Source organism: Aspergillus aculeatus (genome assembly GCF_001890905.1).
Source record: "Aspergillus aculeatus ATCC 16872 unplaced genomic scaffold ASPACscaffold_17, whole genome shotgun sequence".
NCBI lineage: Eukaryota > Fungi > Ascomycota > Eurotiomycetes > Eurotiales > Aspergillaceae > Aspergillus > Aspergillus aculeatus.
This window is the reverse complement of record NW_017962992.1, coordinates 443543-460331: the sequence shown is the minus strand read 5'-3', so window position 1 is coordinate 460331 and position 16789 is coordinate 443543. Positions and strand designations below refer to the sequence as shown.

The following is a 16789-nucleotide window of genomic DNA, read 5'->3' as shown; positions in this document are numbered from 1 at the left end:
AGTCCATATTCACGCTCCACAATGAATAGATACTATGATTTCAACATTATGCTCAGCTATATTCTGGTCTTTCTATGTCAACATCTCCTATACGTCGTTAATGACATTATTCATATCGCGCCCCCCCCTCCCCCCCAACACGACTATTTGAACGTCTCCCTCTCAGTAAAAACCCCCCATCCATCTCCTGTCCTCAAAATAGCAACCTCAACCCTCAACATCGCCACTTCAAAACTCACAATCCCCTCCTCAAACAACCCACAGATCTGACCTCATAGCCTCAGCCCTTGTTAGATCTGACTACAAGGACGCCCATCCCTAGTTTCAAACTCACCCAACTTCAGATCAGATCCATACCAATCCAGCCCAACCTCCCCTCACGCCCCCCATAATTCTAAGAATCGAAACCCTCCCCTAACGCCAGTCATCAACCAGCCGGCCCGGCCCAAGATCCGCCGCAAATCCTCGGCGATTTTCCCACGATCTAAGTCCAATTTCCAATCCTGCCGCCCAAATCTGTCCAGAACACCCAGCCCCATCGGACAGAAAGACAGACCCCTTGAGCAACCCACCGTAAATTTAGCAACAAAAGCTCTTGCTCCCTTGCTTGTGCAGCCCTCCCCCTACCCTCCGATTCGTTCCACCGGCCTCCTGCTTTCATCCGATCCAATAACGCCCTACCCAAGTCAAAAACAAAATCAAGGCCAAACGGGGCTGCCGAAACCTGGTCCCTGATTTGTCTTCGCGAGACTTCGATCCGTTGTGTACGACAGACGCTACGCACCAACAAGAGCGTAACACAAGTTTCTTGCTGCCTCGGAGATATATCTTTTGTCTTTTTGCTCTTGCTTGGTGCCTGGTTACACGGGAAGTAGATGTTGTACTACGGGGAGTGTTTAACCTCTGCCTGCTTGTCTGGTCTTTCTCTTTGTTGCGTTAGTGTGTTCTGGTTATCCGCTGCTGCTTTGATTTCTTGCCGTTTTGACTGGTAGGTCGTAAGATGGGATGAGGTCTCGGTTGAGAGTGCGAGTTTTCAAGAGACAGCTCCGAAACCCTACCATTCAACCTCGACCAGCGAGGCGGCCTGGGGGCTGGGGAAGGGTAGGGAATACGAGGGATATTTGAGCCTTTCGGTAGTTATCCGGCCCCCCTATCTCTACCCACGGCATACTGTACCACGCAACATCGTAGCCTAAGCTCCATCACCCAGAAATCTCGGGTTGAGGGGAGGTGACGTGACGCGCGCAAAAAACCACAACATGCGGATCCGTTCAAGCCGGATTGTGAGGCCCTGCTGGTTTGTCCGCACGGTTTTCGACCTTAACTGGCAGAAAGAAATCGCGTTTGCGTTGTCATGTAGTACAGCCACTTCACAGGAAGGAGAAGCAAAACATTCGTTTGTTGTTGGGGGGAAGGGGTAGACGGGCGACTCCCCACGGCTCGTTCGTTTGTTGACAATCGTCTGGACTAAGTGACAGAGCATGACTACGTAGCCCTACCTTGCGCGTGCTGCAGCCTGATGCAAAGCGAGGCGAAGCAAAGCTGAAAGGTAGGCAGTTGGTTAGATTTTATTGCGGTGCGGTGTGTATACTGAGCAAGTGAATGTCTGAGTGAGGGTGAGTCAACCTCGGAAGTACGTCCTCTGCCTGGTGTACGGTAGGCTACTCCCAAGTACCGTACTCTCCTTTTAGTACCGGTGGTGACATATTATACTGTAGATTGGAATTGTATACCTGCTCTCCCACAGTCACCACAACTAGACCAGGCCATTGTCCCCCCCAGTACAAGTACACGTACACGTACAGTCCACAACCTCAACCAAAATGACCATCGAAATTGCCATCATCGGTAGCGGCCTCATCGGCACGCTGCTCGCGCTGGGCCTCCTGAACCGCGACTCCCCGCACCTCCGCATCCAGGTCTACGAGCAGGCGGCGTGCCATCGCGAGCTGGGCGCGGGGATCGGCTTCACGCGGGCCGCGCGCCACTGTATGATGCGGCTGGACCCGCGGCTGGACGAGTGTCTGCGCGCGGTGGCGACGGAGAACGGCGAGCCCGACGACCCGGACTACAACATGCGGTTCGTGGACGGATACCACACGTACGTGGACGACGACAACGATCAGCCCGTGGGCATCGAGGGGAAAGTCTACAAGCTGTACGCGGGGCCACGGGGATTCGAAGGGTGCCACCGGGCGCAGTTCCTGGAGGAGATCATGAAGCTGATGCCCGAAGGGGTGGTGCAGTTTGGTAAACGGCTGGAGAGGTACAAGTACTTAGAGTCTGGGAGGATCCAGTTGGTGTTTGGGGATGGGAGTATCAGGGAGGTTGATGGAGGTGAGTTCCACCCGACCAAAAGCCATAACCTCACCACCCAAATTGCAAAAACCAACAACAACCACAGTAATCGGCTGCGATGGCATCAAATCGCGCGTGCGCGACCTCATGTTCCCCAACGCCGACCACCGGCCCCGCTACGCGCACCAGCTCGCCTACCGCGGCCTGATCCCGATGGAGCAGGCCATCGCGCATCTGGGCCGCCACCGCGCCCTCCTCCAGCACATGCACTGCGGGCCTCACGCCCACGTCCTGCACTTCCCCGTCGCCAACCAGAAGCTTTTGAATGTGGTCGCGTTTGTCCCGGACCCCAATGACTGGGACGTGTCGAGCTTCACCGGCGCAGCCACGACCACTGCCACGACCACTGCCACTGCTACCCCAATCCCAGAAGAAGCCACCACGACCACCACAACCAGAAGCAAAAGCCCCAGCCGGAACCCCAGCACACCAACCAACAATCCCACCCCCAACCTCAACCCCCCCAGAATCCAAGAGTGACACCTACAGCACAACAGCAGACACAACTCCGAGCACCACAACAATCAACACCCCCGAAACCAGCCGCACCACCACCCCGGACGGCACCAGACCAGTCCCAACCAGCACCAGCACCAGCCCTACAAACCCCATAAACCCACCATCAGACCGATCGCCATCCCGATCCCCCTCAACCTCCACAAAGTCCAACCCCACCACCCCCAAAACCCACCTCCTGAACACCTTCGCAACGTGGACCCCCTTCCTCCGCACCCTCCTCACCCTCCTCCCCCCCACACTAACCCAATGGCCGATCTTCGACCTCTACACTCACCCCCCACCCACCTACGCGCTCTCCCGCGTCTGCCTCGTCGGCGACGCCGCACACGCCGCATCCCCGCATCACGGGGCCGGAGCAGGGGTGGGGGTGGAAGACGCTCTAGCCCTCGTCACCGCCCTGACGTGCGCGGAGGCCGATATCCTGACCAGAAAGCTGACGACGCCGCAGGCGCTGGAGGTGGCGTTCAAGGCGTACTCAGATGTGCGGTTTCAGCGGTCGCAGTGGGTGATGCGGAGTAGTCGGGAGGTGTGCCGGGCGTATGAGTGGGAGCTGTTCGAGGGGCAGGAGGGGGCCGGTGGGGAGGTGACGGCGGAGACGGGGATGATGGGCCGGGTGTTTGAGGAGATTCGGCGGCGGACGATGACGGTGTGGGGGTTGGATGTGGAGGGGATGGTCGGCGAGGTGCAGAGGCAGTATTCGCGCGGGACGTGGGGGTATTCTTGTTTTTGAAGGGGGGGGGTTTAACGGTGAAAAGGGCGGGGGTTGTGTTTAAATTTGGTGAGAAATAGGAAAGGAAATGGGAAATGGGTTGATGGGTAAGGGAAGAAGAGGGTGTAGCTCGGTTGATGTCAAGTACGCTGTGGTCAATTCGTTCAGCACGGTGGAACAATGTGCGGTTACTTCAGATTATCTGTTTGTCAATTCATGTGAACTCATTTCGACATATTTCAACAAAATGCAAGCTATATGCGCAAACTCAGTCGATTCCGAGCTTCTAATCTATACCGTAACCCCCAGGATCTCCCCCAGGATCGGACTCTGCGTCAACGCGTATGCCTCGCGAACATATTCCTCGTTCACCGAGAACGGCTTCGCCATGACATTGGGGATGTACCGCCCTTCCAACTCGGCCATGTTCACGTTGCCCTCCAGAAAACCGGGCTTGAGCAGACACTGTCGGAACCGATCGACCGTCGATTTCAGATGGCTTGAATGGAAGGGAACATCGATACCCTGTAGGGGAATACTGGCTGTTCCCCGTTGCAGCTGGATTGGCTTGCGCAGACCGTGTGCCGCAGCCAGGAGATCTTTGATCGTTGCATCGACGGCCCTCGTTCCCGTCGGGTTGTTCATCATCTCCTGAATCTGATCAGGTCCGTTGGGCGACTGTGACAGTCCATCAAGGACCTTCCCAAGTACCCACATGTTTGTGTCCTAGTCAAGTCAATCATGATCCAAATTAAGAGCAAATTCAAGCCATAGAAGGTAGACGTGAAGACTTACCGTGCCTGAACACACGTATTGCTCCCCCTTGACGTTGTGATTGACGATCTCCAGTAGCTCGTGGCTTACCACAGCAATCGCCTCAACCAGCCGTCCTAGAGCAATATCGTTGAAGACTGCCAGTAATCAGCAAATGTTCTATCGTCCGCAAATCACACGATACTTACACTTTCCTACCCGCCTAGGATTCACTGCCGTCATCCCGTACGCCGCTCCCTGTTCTCCCCGCGCCACAGATGCCTGCATCATCAAGCCCCGGTAGAATGACAACTCAGCCAGTGCACCCATCGGAATCGACTGCGACAGAGCCGACAATGCGCCGTATTCGCCCAGAGAATGACCGGCATACAATGCATCCCGCGAGACATAACCCTTGCTGCGCAGGTCAGCAATCACGGCTACCTCAAATAACAGAATCGCCGGCTGGGCAAACTGAGTAGAGTATAGTAATCCTTTCGGGTCGGTGAATGTATAAGATGTGGATCGAGAGGTGAGACCCGGAAGGGCGGGCGTCTCAATGCGTGTAACATCCGGAAGGACCGTCTCGGTAGTAATCGACAAGTAATTCTGTCTGATTTTCCGGCCTCGTTTGCCACCGAAATGAACGGTGATGGACTTGGGATTGTTGCGCACAATGTCCAGCACGGACCAACCTGTCATCGTTAGAGACGTCCTATCCATTCAATACACGCAGAGAGCCTACCGTATGAGTCGTAGAGCTGCACATCAATCTCGTCCCACAGAGCTTTCGCCACTGGACTTGACTCGTAGAGGTCCATTCCCATGCCCTTGCTCTGGCTACCCTGACCTGTGAACAGGTACGCCGTAGCCGGCTGATCCACAACAGCGCTACCTTCAAGGACCTTTTCTCCACTGTCCTTGCGCGTGACATCGATTGCGAAGCGCATGCGTCCCTCAACCATCGCGGTATGCCGGATTTGGACGACCAGCCTTTCCAGGGGCATGACCATGCCAGTAAAGCTTGTCGTGAATGACTGAAGCCGGCGTCTATCGCCGTGAAGCGCAAGGTGCTCGAAGGCTGCCGCTGTGACTGCGGAAGTACACATACCGTGCGTCAGAGTGCCGGGGAGGTCGGCCACGGAAGCAAATATACTTGACACGTGGATTGGGTTGAAGTCCTTCGACACGTTGGCGTACGGCTGGTTGCTCGGTGGCATCTGTACTTCAATACGCGGCAAACCTGACCATCCCGAATTCTTAAGTTCAACCTCCGGAGAAGCCAGACCACCTTTGCGGTCCAAGAACTCAAGCACCGGGTTGCCGACACAGTCATCGCAGCTGTAATTCACCGTCCCTACCTCCTTCCACAAGTACCCTCTGAGCTGCGCCCTAGCAGTTCCCGTAACTCGCAGTCCCTTCAAGCCGCCATCTTTGTGTATAGTATGGGTTTCCAGCGTGAAAAGAAGAGTCTTCCCAATCAGTGAAATCGTCTCATCATTGACGTAGAACCATTCCCGCCGTCGAAGAACAGTCTCATCAAGCTCAGATCCAAGATGAAGCTTGCGTTCCGGCTCTTTAATGCGTCTGAAGAGTTCCCTCTTCCCTTCGAAGGTCCCTCGGAATAGGAACGTCGATGTCACTGTGAGAACCGGTTTGCTCGAGCGCATAATCTGGGCTTCCACAACAACAACCATACCAGCATCTTCACCATAGATAGCTCGGACGTGTGACTGCGAACGGACAACATCGCCAACACTTAGCATTGCCGCATTAGGGCAGTATTCGAACGTGTTCGACCGGTGAACCAGCCGGAGCAGGTCATCGCCGACGTCCTGGAGCACCAAAGGCTTTGTCAAAACGTCCCAAGCTATGACAATTCCGATGCTGATGGGCAGGACATCTGAATCGAGGAAGATAAGTCTTTGATCTGGGAAGGCCTGGCCAACAGCCGCGATCAAGTCCTGGAGCACTTGCTCGGTGAGCGTCATCTCCTTCCCGTAGAATGTATCATGGATACTACCACTTGTCGGCACATCTTCCCCGAACCATAGGCGGCTGTAGAATGATTTCACTCGTGTACTCCTTTCGTTCATGATTTCACTAAGACTGAAAGGAATGCTGCTAGGATTGAATCGATAAAATAACCTCAGTGGTTCGAGCACCTGGGGGGGGTACAGTTCCAGGACAATGTTCACGCCGTTCAAACTCGAAAGCTTCATGGAGGAGGTCACCCGGCATGCATCCTGGACACAGACCGATATCTCTCCTCGGTCTGGGTCATAATGAAAGATTGCATCGGGATTCGCTGCGATGAAATGCTGAAATGGGTTGCGTTGTCGTCGTCTGTTCTGTCGCAGCACGGGGTCCCCAAAAACTGCGCGTATCCACGGAGGTAAACTCCGAGACAAGCTTAACCCGGCGGCCGAGACATGCACAGACCGGTCGTCGAGAGCTTCAGAGGTCGAAATAGACGTTGGGATTGACATGTCATCTACAGCTATCTCTCTTGATCCGGAAATCGACGACCAACTGTCAGGAGTGGCCAGTCCACTAGCGGAGCTGGAAGTTGAGTCTTCCAGGCAAGTGTCGCGTTGGCAGCGCTCAATAAGTCCACCCAAGATGCCGTCCAGTATCTCCTGCGCAGATTCATCCCGGTCAACTGAATCTTGGGCAGACACGGGTCCGTGCAATATACAAACACGCTCGGGATCTTGGTCAGGCACTGCTTCAATATCTTCCGCCTGCCAGAGAGAGTCCTTCTTGAAGTACCACTCAAAATCTTCGTTGAGAGCCGGTATGAAGTTTACTGGCTTCTGATCGGGCTTTCGACTCTCCAAAAGGAAGAATGAGACATCTTCTGGGTTGAGGATTTCGTCTTTAGCAGCAGGACACACTTCAAGTATTGAGCGAAGAAACAGATCTGGGTTCTCTGAGAGTACTGTGTGTGATATTTCCGCGCGCTGATCAAGCGAAGCACACGGCAGGCGTTCCAGAGTCCGAGTCGCAATGCTCAAGGTGAAGCACACGTAAGATGGATCTATCCACCGCTTTTGATGACGGACGTACATCAGATCAACCATACGATGAAGTACTTCAGCGTAGGTCATGTCTTCCAAGTCCACTACAGCACCGCGAGTATCTCGACCAAACCAGGGCTTTGCAAAGTCCGAGTTCAGTCGTTGAACGATGGAGTCTCGATTCTTGGTCAAGTACGCGACACGATCCTTTCTGGGTAGCTTAAACACCGTTCGATCCATATCCGCCCAGAGTCGTACTCCTCGGGTGGCGATCTTGTGGATAGGTTCACCCATCTCCGACTGTACAGTGAGAATTCCTCCTGCTGGGCCCGAGTATGTCTTCACCCATTCGCTATCTGGAACACCAGTGGTTTTTGTGATAACTTGTTTGACGGCAGGAGAGGTGTGTGCTTCCCGGGCCACCATCATACGACTACCCAGCAAAACGCCATCAAAGGGCATACAAGGGTAGCCATGCAAAATAGACCACTGCCCCGAGAGATATGGGTAAATGCTTTCGCTGCTCCCAAAACCGCTACCGGCAACTAAGTAGATGTTGGGTTGCTGTCGAATGGTGCCATATGTGCTCAGGATAGGAGCATGGAAATCCTCGTAGGAATGATGTCCTCCCCCTCGACCACCCGTCCACTGTAGAATGATGGGAAAGTCAGGATGTGCCTTAGCAATATCCACAACCTGTCGTATTGTGGACACCGAGCTTGGTTTAAAACTAATATGACGCAGGCCAAGCGTGCGGATATAGTCCGAAACGATCTCTGCTGAAGGTACTCCCGCGCCAATCGTGAGTCCATCAATAGGGATTCGATCATGTGATAGGCGGCGTAGCATGGCTATCTGCCAGCCCATTGCTCGGGGGTTTGCATAGATGAGGTTACAAGTGACTCCACGACCGGGACGAGTATTGTCAATCAGCTTCTTGATCGCCGTTATCATATCCGAGCTACTTCGATAGCCTCCGCCAGCCAGTTCAGCGTGATATCCAGCATTCATGATGGAGGCAACGAAGTCCCAATGCACAGTCGTCGGAGTCATACCAGCAACCATAATCGGCGGCGAACCCAGCAAGCGGCTCAAGCGTGTCTCAAGAGAGACTGTGCCCCCATTCCCCAACCGCAGTTGATATCGCTGGCTCCAGCTCTGAATTCTTGTCGATGTTTCTAATAGACGTGGCGAAAAGAGGTCACGCATAGTTCCGATCTCAGGATCGCGAGATTCAAGATCACTAGCCTGTATAATCCTGATCCCTCTTCCTTCCTGGATCTTCTTCACCAATGGACCCAGCCCGCCTCGATCGAAGACAAGGATGTGAGATGGACTGTGCATAGGATTGGACAATGATAACGATCCCGTCAAGGCAGTAGGCCAATCGCAAGGCTCCCGCGCGATTGCATCAAAAATAGTATGAAGCAGGTTCCCCTTGATCTCCCTTATATCTTGACCAGTGTGGGTGTGATATACAGGGATCTTGAAATCTTCGGATACCATCTGGTGCTGTGAAAATCGTTTCTTGAGTGCGTCAGCAGCTTCAGCGAGGAATGGCGTATGGAAGGGTGTGCTGATTGGCAAGAAGCTAGACTGGATCCAAGGCTTTCTGCTGCTGAATGGGACCCGGCTCTGATCCTTCTCAGAACCAACAACCTCCGTCAGATAGCTTTGCAGGTGAGCTAGGGATGTGGACGGGCCAGCTATTACGAACTGATCGCGAGCATTGATCAACGCCAAATGTACTTGCGCTTGTGAGGGTAGGACTTGGTTCATATGTGCTAGTATTGACTCGAGCCTGTTTCTCCTTATTCCTCGCACGCTGAGCATGTAGGAGGGCATGCTGTAGTCGTCTGTACAGTCACCGAGCGCATGTGCCGCCGATGCGAGAGTGCACGGTGCACCTCGATGACACTCCCAGCCCAACCAAAATAGTGCTTCCACTGCCCACCCACTATTGTCATAGAAGGTCTCCCAGGTGTCCGACATTGCGACGACTCCTGAAACCAAAAGTCCCTGTGAATGGCCTGTCGTGGCTCGAAGCAACGCGCGTAACTCTCCCGGGTTCAGGCCCAAAAGCCGGCATGTTACGCAATACCGAGCCAGGCTCAGCACACCTATTACTGGTACACTGATCGGGGATTGAGCGATCCGACCGGTGTTTGGAATTTTCGAGCCGTCATTGACCCAGGCCTGGAGATCCAGAGGCTGCGCGCCAAAGTAGGACACGCATTCTGGAAGATTCGAAAGCTTGTTGAGCAGATGGCCGACCGTGCCGAAGAATGAGTGCAGCATTGGCTTGTAGGTGGCGTGAAGGTCTATTAGCTCCTGTACACAGGTTCGACTTGCTTCCCCTTGACCGCCAAAGACAGCCATCAGTTGAAATCTGCTGGCTTGAGCATGCTGGAGCAACGCACTCATCCGAGTGCGCGCCGGAAAGATGTAGTTCTCGAGCTCGCCGTTGCCGCACAATTCAACGGCGCGATAATACACTGTCAGATAGAGCTGTCGACCTTTCGAATCTGGAATCAACTCGGCAACCTTGGAGTGGATATCTTCGTTATCTTGCAAGCATCGAGATTCGAATGCTCTTAGCATAGCGACCAGGGCCGACCGAGGAGAATTTTGTCGGATGAGGAACTCGACATATTTAAGGCACAACTCCAGCGCTGATCCTAGTCCCTGCTCGTCTTCGGGTTCTTTGGATGTTAGCCACTGAAGGAATGCATCCTTTTGTGACTGAAGATAATGCAACTGAGACGAAGGCACAGTGAGCGTCAGATCGAGATGTTTCCAGATCAGGGGAATCTCAACAGCTGTCGCTGGGGAACTTGTCATAAACGAAGGCAGGCAAGGTGGCGAGGAAGACGGAATTGAGGTACGCATGACGATCCCAGAAGAAGAGCTAGAACTGAGGTAGGCTGGACATTGGTCCATCAAAGACATGTCTAGGCTTCCCATCCTGCGTAGCGAAGTACGTTCGCGTTCACTGTATATAATAGTATCATAACGAGTGACGCTGGTTGAGATAGCATCACATCAGCTGGCCAAGGGATGTGCATGGGAAATTTGTCCATTGGGCCAGCTTGACTAATAATGCCTATCCAGCCCCATCCCGTAGACTGCATATATATTCCGATAGGGCTGTCATGTTGACATCCCGACCACATACTTCCAAACACACCAGAAATCGGGGGTTGGTCCAGGGGCAATTATCAAGGATCCCTTGTCTTGTCACCATCCGCCGTTGGAGGATCTCCTGTCTCAGGCCGGAGTTTTATCAGGCTGACATCCCCCTTTCAGGACCAGACGCTGGCTTTGACCGACCGGAGTTTTGCAGACGGAGTTTTGTTGAACGTCTGGCCGAATACGATTTCCAAACACAGATACTGTCAGCTTATGACTTGTTTTGGGTCTCTATGCGAATCGGGCTAGGCTTTGCGAAACATATTAGAGACTGTTTGAGATCTCCAGGTTTTTATTCCTAGGGCCAAGACAGGAGGTCCGTACTACACGACTCAGTAGTGCAGAATGCGGCGCCGTGACTCCAGTAGAGCGCTTCGACCTGTCGCCAATTTTAGTCATCGGGCCATATTGAAATTGTGACTTGCCGATAATGAATTCTCGATTGCACTTACCTTGGTGCCTTATTCCATTCTGCCCGATCGATTAGAGTCTATATACTGGTAAGTTACCCTAGCGGGTGGATTTCACCTCCTTGTGTTTGTTCGACAGAGAGATTTTGCCGTGACACTTAACGCTGTCATGGATCACTCAGTCGGCGCTCGCCCTTTCAACATCCGAGGTCGGGATGATATTGCGTACAGGCTGTTCATAGAGCTTCTTTCGTAGGTTTTCCTGGCGAATGAGTACGAAAACATTGTGCCAAAGCTGACAACGTAGATATCAACTGGCTTCCCCAGTGCGCTGGTACGTTGGCCATGAGACCTCATCGACACACCAGAGCAGCTAAAAGTCATTCCAGGATCGAGACGCAGGATGAGCTTCTTAGAGCCAAGTCAGCCATCCGTCGCTACATCGAGATTGGTCCCAGGACCACTCTGGCAAACATGGCCAGGAAGTCAGCGGCCATTCACCACACTTCCCATGCTCCATCTCAATGGGCTCATTTACAGTTCCTTTCGTACATGGACGACAAGGCCGAGATAATGTACGAATATTCAAAAACAACTCCTGCAAAGGAGCCCATCCGCGAGAATGTCGCAGTTTCTTCCAGTGCAAATGCTCAAATCCGACAGACACGCATTCTCGAAGCAAGCCTGGAAGCACTGCCATCTGCTACAGCTCCCACGCAATACGCACCTAGCAAGGATGTCACATTAAGCGCAAGACACATTACTCTTGCCATGACCGCGCAGAAATTGCGACGACCGTTCGACCATGTCCCAATGGCCAAGACGATCCGAGATCTATCAGGAGGTATGGTGTAGAGCACCACACTTGTGCTAGTGAGAGGCTAACTAGCCAGGGAAATCAACCCTGCAAAATGAATTGACAGGAGATCTGGTTGCGGAGTTCGGGCGAGTTCCAGAAGGAATTGAAGATATGTCTTTGATAGCTCTGGGAGAAGCACTGCAAGGTGGCTTTTCAGGCAAGCCCGGTAAGCAAATGTCGATGCTAATATCTAAATTCATGTCGAGCAAGTTGCCTGCGGGTTTCAACAACCAAGGTGCCATGCAGGATTTCCTGAAGCTGAAATGGGGACTTGACAAGCCGCAGTCCATTATTCTCCTGTGCTTCGCTACAACCATGGAGCCAGCATCTCGGCTTGCGAGTGCGGATGAGGTTCGTTCGTACCTGGATGGTCTTGTTGAACACTACGCTGCGTTCGAAGGTATTGCATTCGCTGCTATGGGGGGGCAGGGTAGTACTGTTAAGAACTCGTCATCGACCACGCTGATGAGCTCGGCGGACTTCGAGTCTCTTCGAAGAGAGCAGAAGGAGCTTTATCGAAAACAGTATAAGGTTCTAGCAGCCCACCTTCAGCCAGACGAACAGGCGTTGGATGTTGACTCGATCCAGCTATCAAACTGTTTGCAGGTCATGGAAAATCAGCTTCAGCAATGGAATGCTGAGTTGGACGAACAGTTTCTGGATTCTGTCAAGCCGATGTTCGACCTCAATAAGGCCCGGCAGTATGAGTCCTGGTGGAATTGGGTTAGAGAAGACCTCTTCCGATGGTTACATGAAGTTTCAAGCGATCATATTGATGCGACATCACTCTGCGTGGATGATCGCCTTCGTCGCATATTTAATCGTTGGGAGCCAAGCTGCGTTGAAATCGTAAAGACTCATTTGGGAGCAACATTGCCAGAACAGGCGGTAACATCGACCAGATCACAGATCGGCAACAACCTCTCGATCTTGCATGAAATATTGCGCCTCGGTAAACGCTCGCAAATGGCAGACCCTGTTTTCATCCACACTCAGCCACCGGTGGGCCCGAGGACAATGATCTCAACGTCGGGACAACGAGAGTATGATGAAGTACCTCGCAATGTTCGCAACTACCCTGATGTCGTGCGCCAAGGGCGCACGCCTCCAGCAGCTGGTTTGACTGCGATCCCATTCGTGCACCTGAGAAAACGGCGAGATGAGGAAGACTGGTTGTATGACCCCGCAGCGACAGAGATCTTTCATACAGCTCTCGATGCAGGTGTCACGACCGGTTTCACATATGCAAACAAATCAGTCCTCGTAACAGGGGCTGGACCTGACTCGATTGGTGCGCATGTAGTCCAAGGACTATTAGCTGGAGGCGCCAGGGTCATCGTTACCACAAGCCGCACGGTTTCCAGCAGTGCGACCTTCTTTCAGAGTCTTTTTAGAAAGCACGGATCTAAAGGAGCATCCTTGACCCTACTATCCTTCAATCAAGCGAGCAAGAAAGACTGCGAGGCACTGATTCAATACATCTATGGCTCGGATTCTCCAGTAGGAGGTGATCTGGATTACATTATCCCATTTGCAGCGATTGCGCAGACAGGAGAGTTAGACTCTTTAGGTAATCGACAAGAGGTTGCTCTCAGAGCAATGCTGGTCAACATTCTGAGACTCATTGGCTTTGTACGCCGTGAGAAAGAAAAGCGACGGATCGAAACCAGGCCAACCACGGTGATATTACCCATGTCCTGTAATGAAGGCACCTTTGGAGGGGATGGTTTGTACGCCGAGTCCAAGATCGGCTTGAAAACCCTCTTCAACCGCTTTCACTCTGAGACATGGTCGACTTACGTCAATGTCTGCGGAGCAGTTATCGGATGGACTCGGGGCACTGGCTTGATGCGTTCATCCAATGCGTTGTCTGCTGAGATGGAGAGAATCGGCGTGATCACTTTCACGCAAGCTGAAATGGCGTTGAATATACTGGCATTGTTAACGCCTAGTGTTACCAGTCTTGCGGAAGAGGCACCAATTTATGCCGACCTGACCGGTGGACTAGGGTCCATGTGGAATGCCAAAGAGCAGATAGCATCCTGTCGGAAAAGGTTGGATGGTGAGCAACAGCTCCGAGATGCTTTGACAAAAGAGGACATGCACCATCAAGTGGCTCTCCATGGCCAGCACCCTCGCAGTCAGCGAAGGGAGCCACTCGTTAAGAGGAAACGTGCTAACCTTAAAATTGGATTTCCTCCTCTAATAAATCATCGCGACATGACCTCTGGGCTTCCTGATCTCCTCGGTATGGTAGACCTCTCGCGCACTGTGGTGGTGGTTGGATTCTCAGAACTGGGGCCATGGGGTAATGCTCACACAAGGTGGGAGATGGAATCTCAAGGTCATTTCTCCCTGGAGGGATACATCGAGATGGCTTGGATAATGGGGCTGATAAAACATGTTGATGGTGATCTGAAAGGCCAGCCGTATGTTGGCTGGGTCGACACAGAGACTGGGGAGCCCGTCGAGGATGAAGACATCTCAACCAAATACGGTGAATCTATATCGAAGGGCACTGGGCTGAGATTGATTGAGCCCAGCGAGTTAGACAGTTACGATCCATCGCGGAAAGAGTTCATTCAAGAAGTGGTGATTGAAGACGACCTGCCACCATTCGAGAGCTCAAAGTCAGCAGCGGAGGCCTTCAAGCTCCGGCATGGTGAGAAAGTCTCTATTCAGCCTATAACAGGATCCGAGGATTATCGGGTATTCCTCAAAAAAGGCGCAACCTTAATGATCCCAAAAACTATTCCATTCGACCAGACTGTTGGAGGAAGAGTTCCCAAGGGCTGGAACCCTTCACGGTACGGAATTCCAGATGACATTGTGCAGCAGGTGGATCGAACGACTTTGTATGCGTTGTGTTGCGTTTCTGAGGCGTTTCTATCCGCCGGAATCCAAGATCCATACGAGCTTTACCAACACATACATCCATCGGAGCTAACTAATTGCCTGGGTACTGGTGGCGGCCCTGGTAAGACCATCCAATCCATGTATCGAGACCGATATCTTGATCGACCAATCCGAGGCGACATCATTCTGGATCATTTTGCCAACACCATGGGTGCATGGATCAACATGTTGTTGTTATCTTCGACGGGGCCTTTGAAAACTCCGGTTGGAGCGTGTGCCACCGCCGTTGAATCCTTGGACTCGGGTTGTGAAGCAATAACGACCGGGAAATGCAGGATGGCTCTGGTTGGCGGGTGTGATGATTATGGCGAGGAGGTGGCATATAAATTCGCAAGTATCAAAGCCACGGCCAACAGTGCCGAAGAGCTTGCCAAAGACCGTTTGCCAAGCGAGATTTCGCGCCCGACGGCAAGTTCACGCAGTGGCTTTGCTGAATCTGCAGGATGCGGTGTTCAGATACTTGCCAGTGCTGACGTCGCGCTCGACATGGGATTGCCAATTTATGGTGTGGTCGCTTACAACCAACTCGCGAGTGACCAGATCGGTCGGTCAATACCGGCCCCCGGTAAGGGGATCCTCACTGCGGCACGCGAGGGGATTGGAGCGCAAAGCTCACCCTTACTCGACTTCAAATTCCGGCGCTCAAATTTCGATAGAGAAGTAGCTTGCATCCAGCAGCACCATGTAGGTCAGAAACCTACAAGAGAGTACTCGTCAAGCGAAGGTATCGAAATACGGCCTGAGGATACTCGCACGGAGCAAGTCGTGAACCTGAGAATCCGGGATGCGCAGCAGCGATGGGCGAACAATATTCGCCTACAGGACTCTTCAATCTCACCCGTGCGAGCCGCTTTGGCTACATGGGGCCTGACTGTTGACGACATTGGGGTTGTGTCAATGCATGGGACATCAACAAAAGCCAATGAGGTCAACGAGGGGGACGTGATCAACACGCAGATGCATCACTTGGGTCGACGCAAAGGCAATCCACTGCTCTGCGTGTGCCAGAAATCACTAACTGGCCATCCGAAGGCAGCAGCAGGCGCCTGGCAACTACACGGCTGTATGCAAATATTCCGAGACAGGATTGTTCCTGGCAATCGAAACGCCGACAACATCGATGAGCAACTGCGAAGATTCGAGCATCTATTGTACCCCATGGAATCATTGCCGCTTCATGAGGTAAAGGCGACCATGCTCACATCGTTTGGCTTTGGTCAGAAAGGTGCCATCAACGTCATGGTCGCCCCGAGGTATCTGTTTGCATCTGTGTCAACGGAGGACTTTGAGAGATACCGTACCGAGGTAGACAAGCGACAGCGAGCAGCAACTAGAGAATACATCTCGCGGTTGCTGAAGAACAGACTAGTTCAGGTCAAAACCAGTGCGCCGTGGAAAGACACCGATAACATGCGCGATGTGTTTCTCAATCAAAACAGTCGCCTCGCCAAAGACCAATCTCGGTTTGTTGACAGCGCATCAACTCAAGATGCCTTCGTCGTCCAGAGAACCAATGCAGAGATGATGTCAACAACCGATAGGTCAAACACGGTATCGGCAATCGTCCAATCAATGGTTGAAGATGTAACCCGTCGTTCTAAGCCGGCTTCATCCGTCACCGTCGGGGTGGATGTGGAAGAGATCGCGAGTATCAACATCGAAAACGAGAACTTCATTGAGCGGAATTTCACATGGAGAGAACGCGAGTACTGCCGAAAGGCCCCAAGGCCCCGTGCCTCTTACGCAGGTCGTTGGAGTGCTAAAGAGGCTGTCTTCAAGAGTCTGCAAACGCCGTCCAGAGGTGCAGGAGCTTCAATGAACGAGATTGAGATTGTGAATGCAGATGGTATTCTGAGTGTGACCGTAAGTTTTTCTGACATTTTGTTGAGTGTTGAGTGGTACTGACTATAACAAGCTTCATGGCAATGCTCATGCGGTTGCAGCATCCAAAGGCATCAGTAACATCGAAGTGACAATCAGCCATGCCTCGGACACTGTGGTTGCCGTCGCACTAGCCACCGGAGAGGCTGTGGGGGCGCGGTATTGAACTATGGGC

The 16789-nt window shown here is 52.7% G+C and overlaps 3 protein-coding genes across 3 annotated transcripts; 2 read left to right on the top strand and 1 right to left on the bottom strand.

Annotated features, from left to right (window-relative positions):
• Nucleotides 1-1823: 1823 nt before the first annotated feature.
• Nucleotides 1824-3607, top strand: ASPACDRAFT_1859485 (uncharacterized protein; the record flags this gene model as incomplete). The annotated part of the gene is made up of 3 exons (XM_020197670.1): nucleotides 1824-2337; nucleotides 2405-2834; nucleotides 2902-3607. The coding sequence occupies 3 exons, from the start codon at nucleotides 1824-1826 to the stop codon at nucleotides 3605-3607; spliced, it is 1650 nt and encodes a 549-aa protein (XP_020052575.1).
• Nucleotides 3608-3803: 196 nt separating this feature from the next.
• Nucleotides 3804-10200, bottom strand: ASPACDRAFT_1875093 (uncharacterized protein; the record flags this gene model as incomplete). The annotated part of the gene is made up of 4 exons (XM_020198049.1): nucleotides 3804-4312; nucleotides 4382-4497; nucleotides 4549-5034; nucleotides 5085-10200. The coding sequence occupies 4 exons, from the start codon at nucleotides 10198-10200 to the stop codon at nucleotides 3878-3880; spliced, it is 6153 nt and encodes a 2050-aa protein (XP_020052574.1). The 3' UTR covers nucleotides 3804-3877.
• Nucleotides 10201-11127: 927 nt separating this feature from the next.
• On the top strand, nucleotides 11128-16780 carry ASPACDRAFT_47001 (uncharacterized protein; the record flags this gene model as incomplete). The annotated part of the gene is made up of 5 exons (XM_020201875.1): nucleotides 11128-11210; nucleotides 11266-11292; nucleotides 11348-11802; nucleotides 11852-16596; nucleotides 16649-16780. The coding sequence occupies 5 exons, from the start codon at nucleotides 11128-11130 to the stop codon at nucleotides 16778-16780; spliced, it is 5442 nt and encodes a 1813-aa protein (XP_020052573.1).
• Nucleotides 16781-16789: the final 9 nt, after the last annotated feature.